The sequence below is a fragment of the Sapajus apella genome, unplaced genomic scaffold (assembly GCF_009761245.1).
Source record: "Sapajus apella isolate SASKATOON/1434 unplaced genomic scaffold, GSC_monkey_1.0 scaffold48, whole genome shotgun sequence".
NCBI classification, from domain to species: Eukaryota; Metazoa; Chordata; class Mammalia; order Primates; family Cebidae; genus Sapajus; species Sapajus apella.
Genome location: NW_022436988.1, coordinates 8,507,869 through 8,534,131, shown reverse-complemented (window position 1 = coordinate 8,534,131; position 26,263 = coordinate 8,507,869). Strand labels below are relative to the sequence as shown.

The 26,263-nt window shown below is 57.0% G+C and overlaps 1 protein-coding gene across 1 annotated transcript in view; it reads left to right on the top strand.

Moving 5' to 3' along the window:
- The first annotated feature begins 329 nt into the window (after window positions 1–329).
- KIF19 (kinesin family member 19) overlaps window positions 330–26,263 on the top strand; it is a 29,116-nt gene continuing 3,182 nt past the window's right edge. Inside the window, exons 1-14 of the mRNA XM_032241830.1 lie at window positions 330–496; window positions 2,682–2,762; window positions 16,181–16,291; window positions 16,933–17,020; window positions 17,312–17,448; window positions 18,480–18,605; window positions 19,031–19,225; window positions 19,810–19,956; window positions 21,469–21,591; window positions 22,834–22,999; window positions 24,042–24,216; window positions 24,358–24,556; window positions 25,523–25,793; window positions 25,874–25,995. Coding sequence (XP_032097721.1) covers window positions 458–496; window positions 2,682–2,762; window positions 16,181–16,291; window positions 16,933–17,020; window positions 17,312–17,448; window positions 18,480–18,605; window positions 19,031–19,225; window positions 19,810–19,956; window positions 21,469–21,591; window positions 22,834–22,999; window positions 24,042–24,216; window positions 24,358–24,556; window positions 25,523–25,793; window positions 25,874–25,995 — 1,980 coding nt within the window. The 5' untranslated portion in view covers window positions 330–457. The remainder of the gene's footprint in view (window positions 497–2,681; window positions 2,763–16,180; window positions 16,292–16,932; window positions 17,021–17,311; window positions 17,449–18,479; window positions 18,606–19,030; window positions 19,226–19,809; window positions 19,957–21,468; window positions 21,592–22,833; window positions 23,000–24,041; window positions 24,217–24,357; window positions 24,557–25,522; window positions 25,794–25,873; window positions 25,996–26,263) is intronic.

Genomic DNA, 26,263 nt, shown 5'->3' with positions numbered 1-26,263 from the left:
CGTGTGCCCCTCGGGGCAGCGTGGCTGGCAGGGCGCGCCCTAAAGGACAGTGGCACGGGGAGCGCGCCGCGAGCTGAGGGGCGCGGGCGGGCGCGCAGGAGTTAGCGAACTGACGCGGAGGCGCCGGGCGGACGCATGGTCGCGCCGAGGACCGCAGGGCGGCACAGACGGGCACACACCGCGCAGAGGCGCAGGCTCGGAGGCCTCCCGGGCGGAGGCAGCCAACTCTCGCCCGCAGCGCGGGGAGGGCAGGCGCCGGGGGCGGGGGCGGCGCCGTCAGGGCCCTCCCTCTGCCCCGCCTCCGGTCAGCGCCCTTGGTCGCCGGCGCGTTGTTGGTTTCGGGTTGTCAGGCAGCAGGCGAGGCTGCGGGCAGCGGGTGGACGCGACCTGGCGGCGGTGGGGGTGCGGCTGGGCCATGCTCGGTGGCGCGCCCTGAGCCCCTCCACCTGCCGCAAGGATGAAGGACAGCGGGGACTCCAAGGACCAGCAACTCATGGTGAGACCCCCTGAACCCTCCTCCTCACCCGCCTCCGCGGTCTACTTCAATCGGCCTCCAGCAGAGAGTTCTGGTCCCCTCACCGCCCCACTGACAGGACAGGCTACGGCCAGGGCCAGGACTCTTCAGAGCAACTTTCCCCAAGTCCTGCGGGATGGGTGTCAGGAAGGGACCATGGCCGTTTTAGACTTTCCTGAGCCTGAAAATTATCCCAACTTCAACCTCACCCCCGCCTTTACCCCCTCCCATTGGGGGACCCCGCCGCCAGACCCTGTGCAGATGAATCTCGGCTCTCTCATTCAGAAAGGCCAGGGGCAGGTAGGAAAGTGGGGGTTTCCCCGTTAACCAGAGGCTGCCCCAGCCTTAGTGAGGTCAGGAGTTTAAAGGGATTTGGGGATCACCAGCAGGCAGACAAGGAGGGCCCCTGGCGCCAGGCTGGGCCCGGAGTGCCTGATTATTGGGCTGCAACACAGATGCTGTCCAAGTCCTGACTCTAAATATTTCAGAGAAGTGCTAGATGCAGCTACCATGACCCCACAGAGCCCTGGGTCTGGGACAGATGGGGAGGTGAGAGTGGGGGCTGTGGGGGAAGGTTGAATTCCTGATCATCAGTGGTGCCGGGGCCAGAGCAATACGGGGTATGCCTCAGTGACCTTGAGGCCACTACTAGGCTGTGGGGGAGGGGATGCCTCCCTCAGAAAGCCCCTTCCTCGTCCTCTAATTTTTGAGATCTGGGAAAGGCCCTCATCACCAGAAGGTGGGCAGTCAGGTAACTGGAGGGTAATGTCGCCCCCAGAGTCCCTACCTATGAAAGGTGGACTTGCTTCTCCAAAGAAGAGCCTCAACTCCAGCCCCCAAGCAAGGCCTGGGCTCTAAGACATCGTCTCCAGCTGTTTAGAAAGTGTCCCTTTGAAAATGGTTGGCCTTGGCTTGTGTTGTGTGCTCCCGAGGGCAAAGAGTGGAATTTGGCTGAAGAAACCAATAAAAGTGATCTGTCAGGCAGTGGCGGTCCCTCTGAAAGCCCCCCCTTTTTTTTTTTTGGAGATGGAGTTTCACTCTCTCACCCAGGCTGTGGAGCATAGTGCCATCTCGGCTCACTGCAACTCCCATCCGCCAGCAAGCGATTCTCCTGCCTCAGCCTCCCAAGTAGCTGGGATAACAGGCACGCACCACCATGCCCGGCTAATTTTTGTATTTTTAGTAGAGATGGGGTTTCGCCACATTGGCCAGGCTGGTCTTGGACTCCTGACCTCAGTGATCTGCCCACCTTGGCCTCCCAAAGTGCTGGGATTATAGGTATGAGCCAATGCACCCGGCCTGAGGGTGTCTTCACTTGGCCAGAGGGCCATTCACTCTGTCCCCACACTCAGCAGCTCTTTCCCTGTGTTCAGCAGAAGACATGCTCCCCACCCCACCCTGTTCTTTGGGGACATCCACACACAGGATGAGAGCCATTTCTCGCTGGCTGGAGGTCAGACAGAGGCGGGGGCTCTAGGTGACACTCTCCTTGGTAGGAATGTGGTCACAGGCTGTTAGGATGACAGGGGACACTCCCTGCTCCATCCCACCTGCCAGGCCTCATCCCAGAGCCTGCGGTGTCTGCACCTGCAGCTACGGCACATCATTCGAGTAAACACAGACAGGCTACTCCAGTGCCGCGGCCCCAAGTTCAAGCCCAGGGGAGCTGCGAGTGTTTCATTTGGGCGCGAGGCTGAGGCAGGCTGGAGGAGCAGACAGCTCTCTCCCCTGGGGCTCTCCCGGAGGCCAGGGCTCCTGGGGAGCCTCAGAGACTCAGACACAGTCCACCACTCTGGGGACCTGTTGCCCTCTGACCTGGGGCAGGGAGGGCTTGACCTAACCATCCACAGAAGGAAGGTAGGGGTTTCCTGGTTAACCAGAGGCTGCCCCAGCCCTGGTGAGGTCAGGAGTTTAAAGGGATTTGGGGATCACCAGTAGGAAGACAAGGGCCCCTGGTGCCAAGATGAGGCCCCGGAGGAAGGAGCTTGCCCACCCATCCACCCACAGCCTAGTGGTGGCTCGAGGTCACTGAGGCATCCCCCTTATTGGTTAGGACAGAGGCCTGAGCTAGCGGAATGCTAGAGAAGCCAGGGGCTTGCCTGGGTTCTCTCTGAGGCCTGGCACAGTCCTCTCCCTCTAATCCAAGCGGCTTGGTTTTCCCTCCCAGGTGGCGCTCCGGGTCCGGCCCATCAGCGTGGCAGAGCTGGAGGAAGGAGCCACCCTCATCGCCCATAAAGTGGATGAGCAGGTATGCGGGGCTCTGCAGCAGGAGCTGCAGGGCGAGAGGGCTGCTTAGATGGCTCAGCTCACCTCGGGGGGCAGGAAGGGCCCCTGTGGCTTGCAGCACCATTCTTCCTCTACTCACTGAACTCTTGGCTGTGCTGTTGATGACACCATCAAGAAGGCTGGGGGTTCTTCCAGGAAGCCTTCCTAGATTGATCCAAGGAGAACTGGGAGCTTCCCTAACCCGGGTGGGCCCTGATTCTTTACCCATTGCTTGACTTCCCCCCTAATATGCCTACTACCCACAGAGCACATATATACATGGTCGAGAGCTAAAGCTTGTCTCTAGGGCGTTCATGTGTGACAAAGTCCTTGGCTCTCCATTTGCAATCTTGGCCCTCATGTCACCAGGATGAGGAAGGCAGTACACACGTGGCAATCAGTATTCATCAAGTTCCAGCAGCATGGTGGGCACTGTGCTAGAAGCTGGGAAACTGGCGAGCAGAAAAGTCCCTGTCCTCCCTCCATGACCTTAAGTCTAGTGTGGAGAGATAAGGCGTTCATCAGAGAGTTGCATCACAAACAAACATGAGTTTGCAGCTAACGAGGGCTGCAAAAAATGCTTAGTGGCATGAGAGGCGGGAAGATGGGGGTAAGACCCAAACCTGGAGGTCAGGGAGGGCTTCCGTAGGAAACTGTGCCTGAGCTGAAACATGAGGGCTGAAGAAGAGGTCATAAGAAGCAAGCACGAGGGGAGAAAGATTGACCTGGGGGGCTTGCACGTGCAAAGGCTCCGTGGTGAGAGGGACCGGGATGGAATTGGGTAACTGAGAAAAGGCCAGTTAAGCAGGAGAGAAAGGGGCAAGAGGTGTGAATGGGCTGCGCCAAACCACATGCTCTGAGACCATGGCCAGGACGTTTGTTGGGGTAGGCAGCTGAGCACTCGTGCTGGAGTGGGCACGGGCACAGTGGGGGGGGCAGCAGGGGCAGGCTTGGTGCCCAGGTAGGAGCATCGTGGTGATAGGCTGTGCCGATGGCTCGGAGACATTGGGTGGCACTGTCTAATGCAGCAAAAGGCACACACAAGCACCTGATGGGCCTGGGCTCAGGTCCCACTGGCTCGACTCATGAAGCCCAGGGCCCCTGATAAGCCAGAGGCGGATGGCACAGCCTCCAATGCCTGTCTGCCTCTGGGCTCCCCAGGGGCTGGGGCCCACTCCAGCCCCTTTCTTCAGCAGTGATGGTGGGACTGTGGGCACAGTGGAGCCATTGGTACCAGCGTCCTCATTTCTTTTCCCGTATTCTGTCTTGGAAAAGGGTGGGCTTCCTCAAAGACCTTGGGGAAAGCAGGGGATGGCTGGGAAGACCCTGTCTAAATGGGTCAGAGCCAGCTGGAGCAGAATGAATGCACGTAAACAGTGGTTCGAGGAGGTTCTGCCGTTGGCCAGCTGTGCAGCCTGTGGGGTTGCTTCTAGGAGCTCCAGGTGCCTCATGTGTAAGTGGAGACGGTCACCATGATGCCTTCTTTAGAGGGTCTTTGTAGGCTAATGTATGCACAGGCTTACCCAGTGCTTGGCACAGAGGAAGAGTTTCATAGATGTCAGCTATCGACGTCTGTTAGAGACTGAAGCTCCCCAGGGCTGCTGGATTGGCCCAGGAGCCACAGAGCTCAGGAGGAGAGGCCTCCTTCCAGGCAAAGCCACTCTCTGTTTGTGCAACTTGTCCCAGAAGACATCAGTCCTCGGGGTTGGGACAATGCTGACTCTCTCTGCTACTCCTGGCTCCTGGCCTGCGTGGGGGCTGATAAATATTAACTGGTACTGATGGAAATGCTCCCTGTCAAGGAGACAGCCCATTGTGAGCCCACACACAGCAAACACTGGCTCCTTTCTATCCCTGCGTGTGCAGCGGGAGGGGCTCCCTCTCTGGATCTGACCTAACCCAGCCAAGATACACCTCCACCTCCGAGAAGGCCTCCGAGCTGGGCGGTTCTAACAGGGTTGTTCCTTTGTCAGCTGGAGGTGCAGAGAGGCTTGTCTGGGCTGAGACTGAGGAGGCCTTTCCATGCAAACTCCTCGTGGGCTTCAGGCCCTAAGCTCTCTCTGTCCCCAGAGGGTTCAAAGATTGGCTCGCACCAGGGACCCAGCCCTGCCCTTCTAATGGAAGCCTGCGGTTTAGGAGCAGCCACAACTCCCAGGCTGGGACCCTTCTAATAACAACTCCATCCCTCTGACAAATAAACACCTGGCAAGCAGGAGACAAGATATGTGAACCCAGGAAGTGAAATGGACATGGGCACCCCTTACCCTTATCCTCACCCTGACCAGTCCCCCCACCTCCCGACCTTCACCCACTCTAGTGACCCTGTAGCTTGCCCAGCCCTGGTCCAGACGGAGGCTGGGGGTCCAGTCCTCACCAGCTTCACTGATGGAGTAGCTGGCCCATCGAAGCTCTGCCCCTCCTAAGGCCTGGAGGCCCCATGGGCAGGTGGATCTGTTTGGGAGCTGAGCCAGGAAATGTGGGTCCCGAGTGAGCAGAGGTGGACTGAGGACGCCGTAACCCACTGGGCTGGGCCACCGTGAGGGGCCCTAGGACAGCCTTGCTTAGTCTGGCCATTGTTCTGGGGACACTGATGAGGGAAATTGTCGAAACGAGGCATGGCAGAAGGGACATTCTCACAGGCAGCGAGTCGTCTGAAATAGGAGCCCCATGTGCTTGGATTCTGGGGAAGCTGGAGTTCGGGTTTGGACTTTTTTGTTTTTTTGAGATCGAGTCTCGCTCAGGCTGCAGTGCAATGGCGTGATCTCTGCTCACTGCAACCTCTGCCTCCTCGGTTCAAGAGATTCTCCTGCCTCAGCCTCTCATGTGGCTGGGATTACGGGCACATGCCACCATGCCCGGCTAATTTTTGTATTTTTAGTAGAGGAGGGGTTTCGCCATGGTGGCCAGGCTGGTCTCGAACTCCTGACCTCAGGTGATCTGCTGACCTCGGCCTCCCAAAGTGCTGGGATTACAGGCATGAGCCACCGCACCCAGCTGGGTTTGGATTTTTAATGGGGACAGTTCAGGTGCCTTGGAAGGCCTGTGATCCCAGGGCCCCATTCAATTCTGTTGGTAGTCACAGTGCCTTCTTTAGAGGGTCCCTATGGTCTGACGTAGGCACAGTGCATAACACAGCGCCTGGCACGTGTCTATGTGGGGGTTAATAAAATGTGAATGTATCTCGAGGGCCGAAATGTGGGATGATTTCAGGTCCCAGAGGTAAATAAAACCTGGCCCTCGAGTCTTCCTGCTCCCTCTTCCTGTGTCAGAGTGCTCAGGATGGTTCCCAAATGGACACCTGGGTGTGTGTGTGTGTGTGTGTGTGTGTGTGTGTGTTTTCCTGGAAGCGTGGTGGGAGCTCCATGTCTTAGCTGCTCCTGGAGTGAGGCCAGACCCTAACACTCAAACACAGAAAGTGGGAAAGCAGCAGGCAGGCCTGGTTTCATTTACCCCTGGAGCCCGAGAGGAGCAGGGACAGCCTGAGAGGCTGGTGGGGCCCCAGCCTTCCAGGTGGGGGAAAAATCTGCAAACCAAAGAGCCGCCCCCCATTCCCCATCCCTCCCAAAGCCTCCAGCCCTCGGACCCTCCTCCCAGCTCTTCCAGGCTGTGTTTGTCTGTAGGATTTAAGTCAGCTGACCATGTGTACAATCCCATCATTAGCATTTATCTGCTGGGAACCCACTGCCACCCCACTCTGCCCCCAGGGTGTTATGGAGCCAAGTAAGGGTTCCCACCAGCCCAGCTATGGGGCCTCAGCCAGGAGGGCAGGGTGAGGGTGGGAAGGGAAAGAAGAGTGAAGGCAGAAGGGCCACCAGGGGAGATCGGTGGGACAGTGTGGCTACTGGGATGGAAAGGAGAAATGTAGACAAGAGGAGCCCTGGGCTCCCGAGAGCAGAGAAGCCCTGGGCCCGGGAACCAGAGCTCCCAGGCTGTCTCAGCCACGTCGTGTCCCGGCCGCACACTGGTGGGCAAGCTGAAACTCTCCCTGGAGCCTCTGCTTCCTCGTCAGAACACCGGAGAACAGGAAACCTGCCCCACCCGCCCCGTCGAGAGGATTAAAGATTATGTAAGGGGGTACTGCAGCCATGCAACTGAGAGACTGTTGGGAAAGATAAATAAAGTGTAAGGTGACAGATGCCAGGTGCCCGAGCCTGGGAGTGCTGTGGGAGCAGCTGTGTTGAGCCCACTTGCCTGCCTGGGGGCAGTGAGGTGAGAAACTCCCTGCACACCGACCATCTGGATGCATCTTGGCCCTGTCGCCCCAAAGAGCTGAGCTGGTAGAGAGTGGCTGGGGAGGGGCCAGGATTCTCACCCCTCCCCGCTTAGCCACCCCCTGTTCCCAGCACCGCCCAGCCCCAGGCAGCCACTAAAGTACTTGCCATCTCCGTATGGCTCTTTCTGAACATTTAATCTGAATGGAATCATGCAGTATGTGGTCCTAATTTTTTTTTTTTCAGACACAGTCTGGCTCTGTCACCCAGGCTGGAGTGCAGTGGTGTGATCTTGACTCACTGCAACCTCTGCCTCCCGGGTTCTAGTGGTTCTGTCTCAGCCTTCCAAGTAACTGGAATTACAGGCATGCGCCACCACAGCCGGCTAATTTTGTGATTTTAACAAAGATGAAGTTTCATCATGTTGGTCAGGCTGGTCTCAAACTCCTGACTTCAGGTGATCCACCTGCCTTGGCCAGCCAAAGTTCTGGGATTATAGGTGTGAGCCACTGCACCTGGCTGGTCCTAATGTTTTTGAAGTTCAAGTTCATTCACATCATAGCTCCTATCAGAACTGTACTTTTTTATTTTTTAAGAGATGGGCGTCTCACTTTGTCACTGCCACCTTGAATTCCTGGTCTCAAAAGATCCTCCCACTTTAGCCTCCCGAGTAGCTGGGACTACAGGCACATGCCACCATGCCAGCTGATTTTTTTTTTTTTTTTTTTTGACATGGAGTCTCGCTCTTGTCACCCAGGCTGAAATGCAGTGGCTTCATCTCAGCTCACTGCACCCTCAGCCTTCTGGGTTCAGGCAATTCTCCTGCCTCAGCATCCTGAGTAGCTGGGATTACAGGCATGTGCCACCACACCTGGCCAATTTTTGTTTTTTTGTATTGTTAGTAGAGATGGGGTTTCTCTGTGTTGGTCAGGTTGGTCTCAAACTCTCGACCTCAGGTGATCCACCTGCCTCGGCCTCCCAGAGTGCTGGGATTACAGGCATGAGCCACTGCGCTTGGCCCCAGTTGATTTTTTTTTTTTTTTTTTTTTTGGGACGGAGTTTCACTCATGTTACCCAGGCTGGAGTGCAATGGCGCGATCTCGGCTCACCGCAACCTCCGCTTCCTGGGTTTAGGTAATTCTCCTGCCCCAGCCTCCTGAGTAGCTGGGATTACAGGCACGCGCCACCATGCCCAGCTAATTTTTTGTAGTTTTAGTAGAGATGGGGTTTCACCATGTTGACCAGGATGGTCTCGATCTCTTGACCTCGTGATCCACCCGCCTCGGCCTCCCAAAGTACTGGGATTACAGGCTTGAGCCACCGCGCCCGGCCGATTTTTTAATTTTTAGTAGAGATGGGGTCTGGCCATCTTGCTCAGGCTGGTCTCAAACCCCTGGGCTCAAGCGATCCTCCTGCCTTGGCCTCCCAAAGTGCTGGGATTGCAGGTGTGCGGTACTGTGTCCCATCACCTGAACTTCACTCCTTTTGATGGCTGAATAATGTCCATGGTATGGATACACCACGTGTCATTTTTCCTTTCCTCAGTTGATGGGCATGTGGGTTGTTCTTACTCTTTGGCTGTTATACATAATCCTCTAGGTTGCAAGGATCCTCACCTTGACATCTGGATGGATACAAGGAAGGGTAGATTGATGGGCCCGTTCCCCCAGAGATTCTGACTCTGTGCGTCTGGGAAGTGCCCGAGAATCTGCATTTTATAAGCTCCCTGGGTGACTCTGGTGAAGGTATCTGCAGATCCTTTGAGAGACACAGCCCTAGACTATATTCTTGGTATACATACTTCCCATCCTAAGCCTCCAGATCTCAGAATCCTATAGCCAGGTAGGGATCTGATCAGGACGTCAGCCAGGTGTGGCTGCATCCTAAGAGCTGGCTGGGCTGTGGTGGTTTTAGGAGCTCAGCAGGGTCGACTTTGGCCTTCTCCATCCAGCCTGAAGGCTGACAGCGTCCAGGGACAACCTTCCTGGGATCAAAGGCTCCCTTTATTGAGGACTCCCAGGATGTTATGTTGACAACTAGAAACATGACCAGCAACAGATTCTCCTTTAAAAACAAAAACCAAACAGAAACAGCCTTCCAAGGGTGCTATCCACCTAGAATCAGGTTTTGTTGTGGTTTGTTTTTACCCGTAAGAATGAAGGGGCTGTGGCCTGGCTCCCTGGGCTGCAGATAAAGCCAGAGCCAGATTCTCTGCTGAGGCTTCCTGAGTAGGATGGGGGTGTTGTTACGATTTCTTCTCTCAAGACTACAGCCCTGTAGATCTTCCTGTCTTCCAACCGGGAAAAACTTGAGGCCCAGAGAAGTGTTGCAGCTTCCTAAAAGTCACACAGCAACGTCAAACTGTGCCTCATTTGTGGCTCCCCCTCTCTCAGAGATTTTTGCCGCTAGCCTTGGAGGCTGTGGGAGGAATGGGCTAAGCCAGTGGGTCTCAACCAGGGTGATTTTGCCACCAGGAAAACATTTGGCAGTGTCATAACCAGGGGGAAGGGTGTGACTGGCATCTACTGGGTAGCGGCCAGGGATGCTGCTCAACATTCTACAATGCACAGAACTGCCCCCACAGCAAAGAATGATCCAGCCCCAAATGTCAACAATGCCAAGCTGAGAAAGCCTGGTCCATGCTCAGCCATCTGGAGGCCAGAAAGAATCCTGTTAAAACTGTAAAGCCGATAAATGCAGCTGCAGCTTAGTAGTGTGACATGCTTTGTGCAAAATGTTGTTCACCTAGGACATGCTTGGGAAGAGCCTTGTCCCCAGTGGGGACACAGCTTATGGATGAGACCTCTTCTGCCTGGCCTGAGGCCCCCACTTCCCTACAGGATCTTGAGTTTCCAGGCTCAAAGACTCCAACTCTGTTGGAACTCTGGAAAGGTCAAAATCTGCATTGAACTAAGAGCAGGGCTGGGAGAGGGGGCCGTGGAGGTGGAGGCTCAAGCCAGAGCCTCTGCTGAGTTGGAAGCCCTGAGCTGCAGTGGCAGATGCGCTTGGAGGGGCAGAGCTCGGGCATGAAGCTGCGCGCCTCTCCTGTGAGCAAAGATTCCCCTAAAACCTCCCAGAGGCAGGCACCCAGTGTGCAGCGAGCAAGAGAAGGCATTTCTTGGGAGGCGGTGAGAGGTAATGCCCACGCTTAAGGCTCCCACCTGCTTAAGGCTGGGGGATGGGCTGGCCGAAGCCCCACTCGGGTGTGGCAGCACTCAGCTCCCTATGGCAGGTGAGCCTGCCTTGGATGTCGTATTAGTTTGCAAGCTGCTGTAACAAAGTGCTACGCACTGGTGGCTTTAACAACAGCCGTTTACTCTCTCACAGCAAAGCTCCCTGGGTTACTTACTCTGGGAGTCACCCAGGAAGTCCACAATCCAGGTGGCAACAGGGAAGGGTTTACTCCGGGCCTCTCTTCTTGGCTTTATTTTTATTTATTTATTTTTGAAACAGAATCTCACTCTGTGGCCCAGTCTGGAGTCCAGTGGTACCATCTCGGCTCACTGCAACCTCCGCCTCCTGGGTTCAAGTGATTCTCCTTCCTCAGCCTCCCAAGTATCTGGGATTACAGGCACGCACCAGCTAATTTTTTGTACTTTAGTAGAGACAGGATTTCACCATGTTGGCCAGGCTGCTCTTCAACTCCTGACCTCAGGTGATCCACCTGCCCCAGCCTCGCAAAGTGCTGGGATTACAGGCATGAGCCACCGCACCTGGCTCCCCTTGGCTTTAGATGGCCATCTTCTCCCTGTGTCTCTTCCTAGCAGCTTCGCTGTATGCAGATCTGTGCCCAAATTTCCCCTTTTTATACGGACACGAGTCGTAGTGGGTAAAGGACTGCCCTTCTCCAATATGACCTCATTTTCCTCAACTGATTTCACCTGCAGCCACCCCATTTCGAAATAAGCGTTATATGCTAAGGCACTAGACATCAGGACTTCACAAGAGGAAACCTGGCGGGACACAGCCCCATCCCTAATGAGCAGGTGTCCCCCAGCCAGGCAGCTGTCTGTCCACTCATGCGCTCGGAGAGGCATGGTGGGCAGGCTGGGTTCTGAGACGCACTGCTCTGAATCTGCCCAGCTCTGGACTTTGCAGGGCAGCTTTGGGTAATTTACTTAATCCAACTGATTCCTCATCTCCAGGCCAGTGATAATAAGAGTACCCAGTCTTTGTTTGTTTGTTTTTTGTTTTTTTGAGATGGAATGTCGCTCTGTCACTCAGGCTGGAGTGCAGTGGCGCAGTCTCGACTCACTGCAATCTCTGCCTCCCAGGTTTAAGCAGTTCTCCTGCCTCTGCCTCCAAAGTAGCTGGGACTACAGGCGCTGCCACCAAGCCCGGCTAATTTTTGTTTTTGTTTTTGAGACAGAGTCTTGCTGTCACCCAGCTGGAGTGCAGTGGTGCAACCTTGGCTCACTGCAACCTCCACCTTCCAGGTTCAAGAATTCTCCTGCCTCAGTCTCCCAAGTAGCTGGAATTACAGGGCATCTGACACCACACCCAGCTACTTTTTGTATTTTTAGTAGAGATGGGGTTTCACCATGTTGGCCAGTCTGGTCTCAAACTCCTGACCTTGTGATCTGCCTGCCCCGGCCTCCCAAAGTGCTGGGATTACAGGCATGAGCCACTGTGCCTGGCAAGAGTGCCCACTCTTAAGCTGTCAGGGAAAACATATGCCAAGCCCTTGGCACCATGCCTGGCACAGTCACCACTCCCCATAAACAGCAGCTTTATTCCACAGGCATCCCTTGGGCATCTGCTGTGGGCCAAGCAGGGGGGCCTTTAGAGGGAGGCTCAGAGGATGTAGAGGAGCCTCCCCAGCAGGGACTGCATGTGCTTATGGGGTGGGGGGTGCCTGGGTTGGGGGGGGCACGAGTGTGCTGGCCTCTATGGATGTGCAAGTCAGTTCTCGGAACTGTGCAGTGAAGATCCTGGCATGGAGGATAGAAGGCAAAACTCCAGTTCTCTCTTCCTAACCCCGAGTTTCTCGCAAGAAACCCCAGTGACCTGAGCTGAGAAACATGGCCACAGCCTGCCCATTGCCTCTTTGCCTTGCTCATGCCATTGTCCAGAATTCTCTCTCCACTCCACCTTTCTCATTCTTTAGGACTCAATGCTGGTGCTACCTCTTCCAGGAAGTCTTCCTCTAGGGGCAGGATCGGGTGCCTCTCTGTGCTCTGGCACGTTCCTGGTTATTGAAATGATCCATGTGTGTCAGAAGGCAGGAAACCAGGCCTCCCTTTGCCCTCTCTCCCTGGGACCTCACTCAGCAAGCATGATGACCTTGCCTGAGTGCCCCATGCTGGTCTCCTTGGCAGCTCAGAGCACCTGTCCCCACCCTCCCACAGCTCAGCTCCAGCTCACCTGGTGGAGAGGCACAAGGGCTCCATTGTGGCTAGAGGGGACAGGAATAGGGTGATGCTACAGCGGGTGGGGCGGGGGCTGGAGCCCAGACAGATGGAACCCAGACAAAGCCCTCTTTAAACAGGGATCGTGGCAGCTGTGCTGACAGTGTACTCCAGGAGCTGGTTAGCGAAAGGAACCGAATGCCCAGGGTGCTGTGAACTTGGCAGTGTCTGGAGGTTGTGTGAAGGTCGTGGGTGGGGGGGATGGGCATGGGTACATGCTGCTCACCCTCCTCAGCACCAAAGGCCCCCCACCCACAGGGTGCTCCTCAGGCCACTGGTCCTGCCTGTGTCCACAGGAACACTGGCATTGAGATGAGAGCGGGCACAGCTGGTCGGGTTCTGATTGCATCCCATGGGGACCTCTGCCGGGGGACTCGGAGCCAGGCTTTATCTTCAGTTCAGTCTGAAACTAGAGCAGGGCTCATGCTGCTATCTTTGGGGCCTGGGACAGGAACCAGATCCTGGAAGTGGCTCGCTGTGACCACCTAGCTTTTGGCCAGCTAGCAGGGGGCCTCATTGTTTTCCTGGCACAAAGCCCTCTGGTCCAGCCTGTCTACAGCCCTCTCCTGTAACTGGCTGACTTGGAATCCCATCTGATTTGAAAGACTTCTGCATGAAGCTGCCAGGGTCCGGCCTCCTGGGAAGCCAGCCCCCTCTTCCCTCCTCCACTGAGAATCCCAGAAGGGGCTTTGCCAGACACCTGAAGGTCATAGGTTAGTTTTGATGCAATGAGCACAGGTATGAACCTACCCCAGGAGTCCAGGTGGTGAAGGAAGGAGGTTTGACCCAGGGCACACGTAGAATGCTGAGGGAGTCTGGTGGGAGCCCCCAGGCTACCATCCTCCTGGGACTGGGTGTCCTAAATCCGAAAGTTCGATCTGGGTAGACCCACAGTGACCCTCGCGCATGTCCTGGATCCACAGAGCCCGGCTGCACTCACAGCTCTGCTGCTGCTGCCCCCTCAAGCGGCCGCTTCATGCCTTGTCTGTTCCCAAGCGCTTTTGGGGATTGTCACCAGCCCTGGCTCTCCTGCTGACCCAAGAAGGGAGCACAACCTCTGACTCTGCTTCCATGGGGCACCCCCTATGACAGCCCACCCTCCTCAGTGCCCTGCCCACTGTTAGGACTCAGTTTACCTCCTTGGACAGTATCTTATCCCTGGTTGAATTAGGTAGGGCTAATGTGCACTGTGGGTGTTGGGGCTTTCTGGAATTACAGGAACTACTGAGGGACAGGGCGGGAACTCCCCTACCTGCCCCGCCACACAAGGCCTCCTGTGGGAGCAGGGGTGCAAGTGTGTGTGTGAGAGGTGGTTTAGTAGGGTAGCCAGAGTACCAGCCGGGACCCAGACTGCCCTAGCAACATGACTTTGTGCCTCAACTTCCCCATCTGAGAATAATCATCATGATAATTCAAGTTGAAGGGCTCGGTAAAGATGATCTGCTGTGATTATGTCCTAGGAAGAGGGGTCTGGGAATGAAGGCTGCCCATGCCCTCCCCCCTCTTCCCCTTCCCTCCCACTGAAAGAGGAGACAGAGGAGACGCCCATGCTGGCCAAGGCCACCGTCTCCCACTCTGTTCAGCACCCATGGCCCCAGGGAACATCCTCCCCTCTCATGAAGAGCACAGTGGTGACTCATTTTTCCCTGGCTGGCTGGCACAAGCCAGGGCCCAGGTGTTCCCAGGCACAAAGCAGCACTTAGAGGTGCCAGCTGCCTCTCAGGGCACTGAGGAGGGTGGGCTGTCATAGAGGTGCCCCATGGAAGCAGTGTTTGGGGGTGGGTGCACGAGAAGGATGGGACTATGGTCCGAAGGGACCTCGGGCAGGTGCAGAGCCCGTGGAATCCCAGTGACCTTCTTCATGGTGAGGGTGGGGTTGTGGCCCTTGACTTGATGGCAGAGTCATGGGTGTGGGGAACAGGCGGTCATTCTCAGTCTCCACTTCTGTCCTCTTAACAGCGCCTTGAACTAAGACTGCTGAGCTCTCTGCACATGCCCAGCCCTGCCTGGCCCTGTGCCCAAGCACCTCACATGCTGTCCCAGGGTCTTCTCAGCCCTGCCGGTGGGTCACGCTGCTGTCCCATCTGACAGAGGAGGAGACGGAGGCTCAGGCAGGTTACACCAGGCCCGACCACCGATAAGAGGTCACACGGGGCCTCAACGCCTGCCCTGATTCTCCTCTGCTGCCCCTGCGCCCCTCAGCCTAAATCCTCGAAACTCAAGCCCTCCTGCACGTCTTTGAGTGTCTCCCGTCATTTCCATGAGTCTGGCACTGACTCGGTCCCCACACATACTACCCTAGATTAGGGACCCAGCAAGGACACAGCCTCTTTCCTTTGCATCTCTGCAGAGCTCGGGACAAGGCTCAGCACACACCAAGGATGCAGGGGAAGAGGCAGGGGCAGAGTGGAGAAGGCACAGAGATTGTTCTAGAAAATGGGTCCCTCAGTCACCTTTGGAAGAGGGGAAGACCCGGCCAGGACCCTCCTGTGTCTCAACACACATGTCAACACATGTGCATGCGTGCGAGCACACACACACACACACACACACACACACAATGCTGCTACCTAAACCCCTAACGGAAGGGAGCCCCAGCTCTCTGTCGTTGCTCCCAGCCCAAGCCCCTCCGCCTCCCCTTCCACTCCCAGCTCAGGCTCAAAGCTGCAGCGGACCACTGCTGCAGTTCCCTCACACCCCTCTTAGCCGAGAGCGGGGCTCCCCAAGTGCAAGGCTCTGACCTCACCCTCACCCAGCTGCTTTCGGCTCTTTGCCCTGCCCCGGGGTCTGCCCTAGAGGGGTGAGACGGGGCAGGCAGGGCTGTAGTGAGGTGAATAGGAGTCTATGGGCTTTGAACACAAAGCCCGGTTGGCACCCTGAGTCTCCCTTACCGATGTGTGACGACCTGGGGGATGTGACTCCTTTGGACCCTGATTTTCTCATCCGTAAGATGGGAGTCATAGCTGGCCTTAGCCTGGCATTGTGGCAGGGGGTTAAAAGAGACTGTGTGAGGCGCAGTGGCTCACGCCTGTAATCCCAGCACTTTGGGAGGTGGAGGCAGTAGGATCACTTGAGGTCAGGAGTTCAAGACCAGCCTGACCAACATGGTGAAACCCTATCGCTACTAAAAATACAGGTGGTGCGCACCTGTAATCCTAAGTACTTGGGAGGCTGTGGCAGGAGAATGATTGAACCCAGGAGGCGGAGGTTGCAGTGAGTCAAGATCACACCACTGTACTCCAGCCTGGGCAACAGAGCGAGACTCTGTCTCAAAAATAAATAAAGAAAAGAGAGTGTGTGTGGGTGCTTGCAGCAGGTCCTGACATGAAATGAGCCCTGACGGATGCTGGCCATTCTGCTGTTGCCCCTCTTTGGCAGAGGGAGCCTGGGGGTGGTGTTGCAGTGAGGGGCAGGCCCCCAGAGTCTGGGCTCGTGGTAGCCTGGGCGTCACCTGTGTGTGCTCTGCCAGGAAGGTGTCCCCTTTGGGCATCCAAGGCCAGGTGATGGTAAGCCTGACCTGACACGGGAAAGCTGAAGAGGACAGGAATGGGCTCTGGCTCTGGGACCTACCTCCAGTGGGACCTGGGCCCTGGACTCCAGCCTCTGGCCTCTCCCATCCTTTGCCCAGGTCCTGAGGTGAGGAGGGGTAGGGTCAGAGCCCCAACGGGCTTGGTTAACTTTGATTAACAAAGGGTTAACTTTGTGAACCCTTTTGAGTGTTGACCTCACTGGGACCCGGGGATCCCAGGTGACCGCTGGCCTCCCTCCGGGGACCTTTGCAGATGGTGGTTCTCATGGATCCAATGGAGGATCCCGATGACATCCTGCGGGCACATCGCTCCCGGGAGAAGTCCTACCTGTTCGACGTGGCCTTTGACTTCACTGCCACCCAGGTGAGGGAGGGCCTGGGTGTAAAGACACACAGGAGCCCCTCCTCATCCTTAGCCTCGCCCAGGAGGGGCCCTCTGGGGACCCTGCCCTTAAGCCTCAGCCTCCACTCTACCTGCTCACCCTCTGTTCCTTGAGCCTTGCCCATTCAGGAAGGTTCTCGTGCACGTGTGACGCACACACACACCCAGCCTCCTGCACGGACACACTGGGGTTGGCACTCAGACACCACCCTACACATATACCTCATTGGCCCCTCCCAAGCTGGAAAAGGAGCTTGAAGCCCATCTGGTGCGAGGAGGACAGGCAGAGGGTGGGTTCGGGGAAGCTGACACCCTCCTCGGGGACCCCCATCTCGCCCATCTGCGGGATGCTCCCAGGAACAGATGTGACGCCTCCTCGGGTCTGGGGCCAGGAGCCAGCTGTGCAGGGAGGCGTTTCAGGTGTCCAGGGCTCTGTTTCAGCCTGGCGTCACTCACCACAGGTGTAAGCAGAGACACCCCCTCCCCCACTCCCCACCCCCACTTATCTTGGGCCTGGGGCTCCAGGGACAGAAACCTCTCAGATCGGAGGTCAGGATGAGCCAGTGGGTGCCCGTGCTGTGTCTACCTGTGTCCCGGCCCCTGACAGACCTCCTTCCTCGCAGGAGATGGTGTATCAGGCCACCACCAAGAGCCTCATCGAAGGCGTCATCTCAGGCTACAATGCCACTGTCTTCGCCTATGGCCCCACAGGTGAGGGGTATGCCCAGGCCTTGGGCAAGGACTGCAACGACTCTGTAATCCCCATCGCCCCCCAACTAGTCTGGCCCCAGCTGGGGCAGGAATCCAGGATGTGGCCGCTCCACCCGGGGACCTCCAGCCCCAGAGGCCCCATCCCAAGCCAGGGACATCATCCTCCCCACCCTCCACCACCTCCTTGGCCATCTGGGAGGGCCCAGCCTTGAGGACAGACCCCGGTTTCCAGGCATGCCTACCCAGCAAGGCCTCCCTCTCCTGATCACCCACCACCTGGTTCTGCCCCAGGCTGCGGGAAAACCTACACCATGCTAGGCACAGACCATGAGCCTGGCATCTATGTTCGAACCCTCAATGACCTCTTCCGCGCCATTGAGGAGACCAGCAACGATATGGAGTATGAGGTGTCCATGTCCTACCTGGAGGTGAGCACCCAGCTTAGGCTCCATTGGGGCTGGCCCACCTCCCGGGGGCAGTTTCCTGGAGGGCCCATCACTCCTGCTCTCCCTCATGCGTGTTGTGAGCTCCACTTTACAAACATTGCAGGCTCATCAGAGAGGTTAGGCAACTAGGCTGATGTCACACAGTCAGTGAGGGAGTGGGGATTCAAACCCGGGACCCTGCGGCTTCGAAGCCAGGCTCTGCCCTGTGCTACGCTCGCCACCTCACCGTGCTCACGCGCCCATTCCTTAGAGCAGACCCTGTGTGCCCTGCCAGGCTGCCTCCAGCGACTCTGTGTATGTGTGTAGAGTGAAAACTGAACATACACGTACAGGTTGGAACCTATGGGCCTTGCCACCCAGCCACAGCCTCCTGGTGCCTACCCCGTGGGAGTACTGTCACCAGACAGTGATGGGACATCACTGAGAGTGACAGAGTCCAGAAGAGGCGGGAGAGCCGGTGGGCTGGGCTTGGCCCAGCTCCTCTGGGAGCTGATAATCTCCTGGGTGACAGCTCAGGGAGGCAGTGAGGCGGAGCACCAGCAGCTGCCGGCCAACATGGTGTCGAGTCAGCCATCGAGACTCAATTTGGGGTGTGGGGGATGCCCCCAGAAGGAGCATAGGGGTTGCCTAGCAATGAACAGAGCTGCTCACATGGTGGGGGAGGGGGTTCTGGTCATTTTCAGGTCCCCACGCAACTAGGTCAGTGTCACCCAGTCAGTGAGGGAGTGGGGATTCAAACTCAGGACGCTGCCGGAGCCCAGCCTGTCTAGAAAGGAGTCCTCCTTGGTTTTGGAGCCTCCAGCAGCCTGAGGTTTCCTGTGGATGCTGAAGCCCCTGACCCCTAGGAAGGAAAGGGCCCTTCCTCCTAACTGGGGCTCTTCTGAGAGGAGCCTGGGCTCAGAAAGTGTGAACTATTGTCCCTTTCTTGCACAAAAGGAAAGGGGACTTGGCCCTGGCCTAGATCTCCTGCCCTTAGCCCCTCCTCCCCACCCCTCCCCCATCCATCCCATCAGATCTACAATGAGATGATCCGGGACCTGCTGAACCCCTCCCTGGGCTACCTGGAGCTGCGGGAGGACTCCAAGGGGGTGATCCAGGTGGCTGGCATCACTGAAGTCTCTACCATCAATGCCAAGGAGGTGAGTTTTGTGTGGCCAGCCAGGGGCCACCTAGAGGATGCTTGCCACCTGGGGGGCAGGCGGGGCAGGGACTGAAGGCAGGGAGCTGCTGCCCACTCCACTGAGGCTGGGGCATACAGGCAGAACCCTGAGCAGCAGCAAGGAGGGGACTCACACCTGCCCCAATGACCCTGCCACGCTGACCCTGGGAGAGTGACCAGGCAGCACTGCCTCTCCATTTACACAGAGACCCTGACATCCCGAGAGCCGAGGCCTACCCCAGGCCTCTCGGCACACGAAGCCAAGCCCACCCCAGCCTGCCTTTTCCTGACGCTCAGATCAGACGTAGGACCCTCCCCGCCACCGCCCCCCCCGGCTCCCGGTCTCCTCTCTGCTGGAGCATCTCCGACAGTCACGAAGAGCTGCCTCTCCTCCCTCCCACCCAGATCATGCAACTGTTGATGAAGGGGAACCGGCAGAGGACCCAGGAGCCCACGGCCGCCAACCAGACGTCCTCCCGCTCCCACGCAGTGCTGCAGGTGGCCGTGCGCCAGCGCAGCCGGGTCAAGAACATCTTGCAGGAGGTGCGGCAGGGCCGCCTGTTCATGATCGACCTGGCTGGCTCGGAGCGTGCCTCCCAGGTGAGGCTTCCTGGAAGGCACACAGGGGAGAGGCCTGGGAGGAGAGAGTGCCCTTCAGCTACTGGAGCCAGCCGGTCCAGGCTTCACCAGGCTGCGCAGAGCCACCTCCTACGGCGAGCTGCAGGCAGGGCCTCCACAGCTTCTCCATGATCCTGTAGCCCCAAGGAAAGGAGAGAACCCCCCACCCTGTCACCATGCACACCCTGCACATGTGTGCACGCGCTTCCCTCCCTGCTCCCTGGAGCACTTGCTCTCTGGAGTGCCTGTGGTCCTGCCAGCTCTCAGCTGAGCTGCCTGGGAAGCAACCTCCCTCCCAGCTCATCCTGTGCCACGGCACCTGCCCTAGGGAGAACCGGCCATGCCAGCTCTCCTCAGAAGCTTCAGCCCATCACTCTTGTTCAGACGTCTCCAGTTCTCTTAACCTTCTCCAATGCCCCCCACGGCCTTAGCGGGAGAACGGCCACAAGGTCCTCGGGGGTTGATTACCCAGGATCACCAGGTCATTGGGAGAAACCAGGCGGCTGGGGAGAAACCCAGTCCCCTGCCACATCAAGCCGCACTTATGTCCTTTGCTTGCCCCCTAGACACAGAATCGTGGGCAGCGCATGAAGGAGGGGGCCCACATCAACCGCTCACTGCTGGCTCTGGGTAACTGCATCAACGCCCTGAGTGACAAAGGCAGCAACAAGTACATCAACTATCGTGACAGCAAGCTCACCCGGCTCCTGAAGGTACCCGCCACAGCTGGGCCTGGGCACTGGGCACCAAGGGTGAGGCTGCCAGATTGAACAAATGAAAATACAGGGCACCCAGCTAAATTCCAACCTCAGGATATACAGCTACATTTATTTTAGTGTCAGTGTGTCCCATGCAGTGTTTGGAAGATTCTTATACTAAAACAAATTAGTCGTGTATCTGAAATTCAAATGTAACTGGGTATCCCAAATTTTATCTGGCAACCCTAACCAAAGGCTGAGTAACGGGAAGAGAAATGAGCGCGTGATACCCCCATGCAGAGCTGTGGGTCAGAGCTGTCTAGATTTGGGAGTGCAGGTGGGCAGTCAGCCTCATGGCCCACAGGTCTGCTGTGTGGGGGTGGCCTCCTTTGTGCAGGGCTGGCCTTAGCCTTAAATTATAGCAGTATCACTGAGAGCCCACTCCTGGCTGGACCCTGACTTCAGTGCTTCACTCTATTAGCTCCTTGGATCTTGTCAACAGCTCTGTGAGTTTGGAGAATGACATTTGCAGATGGGAAAACTGAGGCATGGCGCAGTTAGGTAATGTTCCCAAGGGTTCATACTAGTGAGTGCTGGAAGTGGGATCCAGTCAGAGGCCTCCCTGGTCTCATATCAGAGTCACTATTTAGTTACGGTTGCCATCAGCTGCTGTCACAGCTGCACCCACAAGCCAGGGAGGTGGGGACAATTCCAAAAGGACTGCCCCCTTAAAAAACAAAGGAGGCCGGGCGTGGTGGCTCACGCCTGTAATACCAGCACTTTGGGAGGCCAAGGCAGGTAGATCACCTGAAGTCAGGAGTTCAAGATCAGCCTGGCCACCATGGTGAAACCCCGTCTCTACTAAAAATACGAAAGTCCCAGCTACTCAGGAGACTGAGGCATGAGAATTGCTTGAACCTGCGAGGTGGAGGTCACAGTGAGCCGAGATAGCACCACTACACTCCAGCCTGGGCAACAGATCAAGAATCTGTCTCAAAAAAAAAAAAAAAAAAAGAGGCCGGGCGCGGTAGCTCACGCCTGTAATCCCAGCACTTTGGGAGGCCGAGGCGGGTGGATCATGAGGTCAAGAGATCGAGACCATCCTGGTCAACATGGTGAAACCCCGTCTCTACTAAAAATACAAAAAATTAGCTGGGCATGGTGGTGCGTGCTTGTAATCCCAGCTACTCAGGAGGCTGAGGCAGGAGAATTGCCTGAACCCAGGAGACGGAGGTTGCGGTGAGCCGAGATCGCGCCATTGCACTCCAGCCTGGGTAACAAGAGTGAAACTCCGTCTCAAAAAAAAAAAAAAAAGAACTAAAGAGGAGAAGGAGCCTTTTAAGGCTACACAGCTGGTAATGGCTGGAGCAGGGCTTTCTTCCTCCCAAGCTTCCCACCATGTGATGCCCAGCAGCCGGCTCTCATGAGTATGAGAGAGAGAGAGATTGCACTCGCCATCGTGAACAGCCTGGCAGGAGGAAGGCCTGGGGAGGCAGTCCCCGCTGACCTCAGCTGCCTCCCATCCAGGACTCCCTGGGGGGAAACAGCCGCACAGTGATGATCGCTCACATCAGCCCTGCGAGCAGTGCCTTTGAGGAGTCCCGGAACACCCTGACCTACGCCGGCCGGGCCAAGAACATTAAGACTAGGGTGAGGGCCCCTGGACCGTCCACCAGGACACACCTTCCCAGGCTGAGATTCAAGCCCCTGGGCTGATCCCTGCCATCCCTCCCCACTCTCTGGAACCAGCCACTGCTGCACTGGCCTCATTCCTCAGTTCTGTCACCTATACGCTTTCCCTGTATCTCCAAACCTGCTCCTCCGCCTGGAAGCCCACAGCTCCCAAGGGTCCCCGCTTCCTCCATTTCCAGGTCTGTGCTCCCCCTGCCTCACCCCGTCTTCTTGCATTTCCAAAGCGCCTCTTCAGGACGGTTATCACAGCAGGCAGGCTTCACTGAGCACCTGCTCTGAGCCCTTTCACATGCTGTCTTCTTTGATCCTCAAAACCAAGCAGGTGTTACTGCTGTTCCCATTGTACGGATTAGAACAGCAAGGCTTAAGGAAGTCAGGTGACTTCCCAGCTGGCCAGTGATGGCGCTGAGGATGGAAACTAGATCTGCCCTGTTTCCAAGTCCGTGTCCTCACCCATCTGTAAGCACGTGGGAACACTTGCCATCCACTTAGAAACCGATTTCCGCCCGTTCGTGTGCGGAGGAGAGGGAATAGATAAATGCAGAGCATGCAGGGAACATTCTCCTGACCTCTAACACTTGCCAGCTTCTGTCCTAGAGGCTTTAAGTGTTATTCCAGCCCCTCAATGGGGGATGGGAGACACATTCTTGAAACAGCTCACTGATGGTTCAGAATGTTATGAATAGCAGGTAAATGATGCCAATGGTAGATGCTGGGGCAAGTCAGGGACAGGAGGCAGGGGTGGGATGGTGGGGTTGAGTGGAACTCTCTGAAGACTGTGAGTGGGACCCTGAAGGCTGGGAGGACATTCTAGAAGGGTAAGAGCAAGGAGGACAGAGGTTCCAAAGGCAGGAAGGGGCTGGCATCCGTGGTGGGCATGGAAGAACAGGATGGGTTTTCGACCGGAGCAGGATGTTGGTGCAGGGGCAGTGAGCCCAGAGAAAATCGGAGAGATGGGGGTGAAGGAATGAGGACATCCTCCATAGGCAGTAGGCAGCCACTGAAGGTTGATGAGATCTAGCAGTGAGTGGGGCAGGAGGTTGTGAAAGTGGAGGAAACAAGGCCATTACTGTCACCCAGAAAGACTGGCAGAGGCAGGGGAAGAAACACCCCGCAGGCGGCCTCAGTGAGTGCACAGGGGCGAGGCCGGGACCTGGGGTGACTGCACCCTGCCTCGGCTCCACACTGTGCTCCCTGCAGGTGAAACAGAACCTGCTGAGCGTCAGCTACCACATCGCCCAGTACACCAGCATCATCGCCGACCTGCGAGGCGAGATCCAGAGACTCAAGTGCAAGATTGACCAGCAGGCTAGGCGGGGCCAGGTCCGGGGCCGGCAGGAACGGGGTGACATCCGCCACATCCAGGGTGCGCCTGCGGGTCTGTATGAGTGGCAGCCTCCTCCAGGCAGACTCACGTTGCTCTGGGATCAAGCCGTGTTGGGTTCAAGTCCAGACTCAGGCTCTTTCTGGCTGGGTGGTTGGCTAGGCACTCACCAGCTCTGAGCTTCCTAGCCTTCCACTATAAAATGGGGTTGTGATCTCTGCTTCAGACAGTTGCCAGAGATCACAGCCTATTTTACAACCCCACCTTGGAAGAGTAGGTGGGATCCCGAGACGGAGAGGCACATGAGCACTGAGCTGCGCAGCGCATGCACTGGGGGCTGCGGTGTAGGGCTGAAGGGGCACCCACGCACCACCGGAATGGGCTTCGTTTCCTTGTAAACCTGCATATTTGCTATGATGGTTTTCCAACAGACACTAATGCTTCTTTAAAAAAAAATACTAATATAAAGAAAGAAGCAGACAGTAAACCTTTTTTTTTTGAGACAGAGTCTTGCTCTGTCGCCCAGACACTGGAGTGCAATGTTGCAATCTAGGCTCACTGCAACCTCCTTCCGGGTTCAAGCAATTCTCCTGCCTCAGCCTCCCGAGTAGCTGGGACTACAGGCAGCCACCACCATGCCTGGCTAATTTTTGTATTTTTAGTAGAGACAGGTTTTCACCATGTTGGCCAAGCTGATCTCCAACTCCCAACCTCAGGTGATCTGCCCACCTGGGCCTCTCGAAGTGCTGGGATTACAGGCATGAAATACCGTGTCTGGCCACAGACAGTAAAGTTTCTAAGGGCACCTTTTTGTAGTTGGCACAGAGGTGCTATAAGGGTTAGCAGAAACCCAGTTCAGACCAAGAAGCTGGGAATCACTTTTGGGTGGCAGCTTGAAGAGTCAATGTGGGAGTGGGGTGTGGGCGGATGTAGTCATCTAGGGGTTCTTCCTGGAGGAAGAAGTTGGCCAGAAAGTGGGAGCTGTGAGTAGGGAAGAAAGGGAGGGGAGGGCCCTAGGTGGGCCCAGACTTTTCCAGCTGAACCTGCCCTCTCCTCTGACCTCGCCACCCTCACCCACCTGCAGCCGAGGTTCAGCTGCACAGCGGGCAGGGTGAGCAGGCCGGCATGGGACAGCTTCGGGAGCAGCTCGTCAGCGCCTTCCAGGAGCAGATGGATGTGCGCAGGCACCTGCTGGAGCTGGAGAACCGAGACATGGAAGTCCAGATTGACACCTCCCGACACCTGCTCACCATTGCCGGGTAAGCCCCCCACCCCAGGACCCTCCAGGTCCCACCCCTGCGCCTGGGACCAGAGGAGCACAAGAGGTGGCTGCACACTGTCCTGCCCCCGACCCCACCCCCAGCCTGAATGCCCTGTCTCTCCGGGTGGGGCTGCGGCAGCTGGAAGCACGAGAAGTCCCGCCGGGCCCTCAAATGGCGGGAGGAGCAGCGGAAGGAGTGTTACAGTAAGGATGACAGCGAGAAGGACTCAGACACAGGCGATGACCAGCCAGACATCCTGGAGCCGCCCGAGGTGGCCGCAGCACGGGAGAGCATCGCAGCCCTGGTGGGGGAGCAGAAGCAGCTTCGCAAGCAGAAGGTGTCCAGGGTTTGGGGACAGGGAGAGTGGGTTTGAGAGGCAAGGTGGAGGGGCCGGGGTCGGGGGTTGCAGTGAGGCCTGGGAGCTCACACCGAAAATCCTGTGTGACGTTGTTAAGTTCTTTAACCTCTCTGTGCGTGACATTCCCCACCTGCAAAATGGGGCAGTCCATGGTGCAGCTCTCATGGGGTTGTTTGGAAGATTACATAAATGCCTGGCACATATCAAGGACTCAAAAAATGGTAGCTAATGTTATCACTAGAGTTTTCCAGACCGGGCACAGTGGCTCATGCCTGTAATCCCAGCACTTTGAGAGGCTGAGATCACTTGAGGCCAGGAGTTCGAGAACAGCCTGACCAACATGGCAAAACCCCCTCTCTACTAAAAATACAAAAAAAATTTGCCTGGAGTGGTGGCTCAAGCCTGTAATCCCAACTACTCGGGTGGCAGAGGAATACGAATCACTTGAACCTGGGAGATGGAAGTTGCAGGGAGCCGGGGGAGCACCACTACACTCCAGCCTGGGTGACAGAGCAAGACCCTGTCTCAAAAAATAATAGACCTGAAAGTACAGTAAAAGAAAAAACAAAACAAAAAAACCACCACCAACAAAAACAATAATAATAATTAGGCTTTTCCCAGTAACAGATCTTTGCCTTCTGTTCTGGGACATACCCAGACCAGGGAGGTTTAGGGTATCATGAGCCCTGAGGGCGTCAGATAGGCTGGGGTTGGGCAGTTATCCCCCAGGCTGGTTCCAGGTTGGGTTGTGGTTAGAGGGGCAAGAAAGTGGACACTGAGGGGCCAGCTTGGAGCTGTCCAGGGTTGTAAGGCCAAAGATGCAGCTTTCAGCGGGGGCCTCAGCCTGGAGCTCCAGGAGATGCCTGGAGTCCAGGAGCTGGAGGGGAGAGGAAGGCTGGACAGGCGGCTCGGACCCCTCTCCCTGCTGACCTGCGCCTCCTGCAGCTGGCGCTGGAGCAGCGCTGCCGGGAGCTGCGCGCACGGGGCCGGCGCCTGGAGGAGACGCTGCCGCGGCGCATCGGCTCGGAGGAGCAGCGCGAGGTGCTCAGCCTGCTGTGCCGCGTGCACGAGCTGGAGGTGGAGAACACCGAGATGCAGTCGCACGCGCTGCTCCGGGACGGCGCGCTCCGCCACCGCCGCGAGGCCGTGCGCCGCCTGGAGCAGCACCGCAGCCTCTGCGACGAGATCATCCAGGGTCAACGGCAGATCATCGACGGTAGGGCCCGTGCCCCGCGCATCTGAGCCACCTGCGGGGGGCCCGCGGGCACGCGCTGAGCCCTGCCCCTCCCCCTGCAGACTACAACCTGGCCGTCCCGCAGCGCCTGGAGGAGCTCTACGAAGTGTACCTGCGGGAGCTGGAAGAGGGCAGCCTGGAGCGGGCCACCATTATGGACCAGCTGGCCTCCAGGGCCCTGCAGGTGAGTGGGCGCCTGGGCGGCCTGAACATGGGTGCATGCGCAGGGGAGCGGCTGATGACCAAGGCAATGCCTGCAGGCAGCTGGAAGGGACAGGACCCGGCTGGCTGGCACCCCAGGGAGTTGACTTCCTTCCTTCTTACCACTCCCAAAGCCTTGTCGACCCTAAGACCTCCATCCCTGGGTACTGATCTTCATCCTTTGTCCCCACTCAGGGTCTGAGGGTCAGGGCTGGCCATCTGAGATATCACAAATGGCCCCAGGTGCCCTC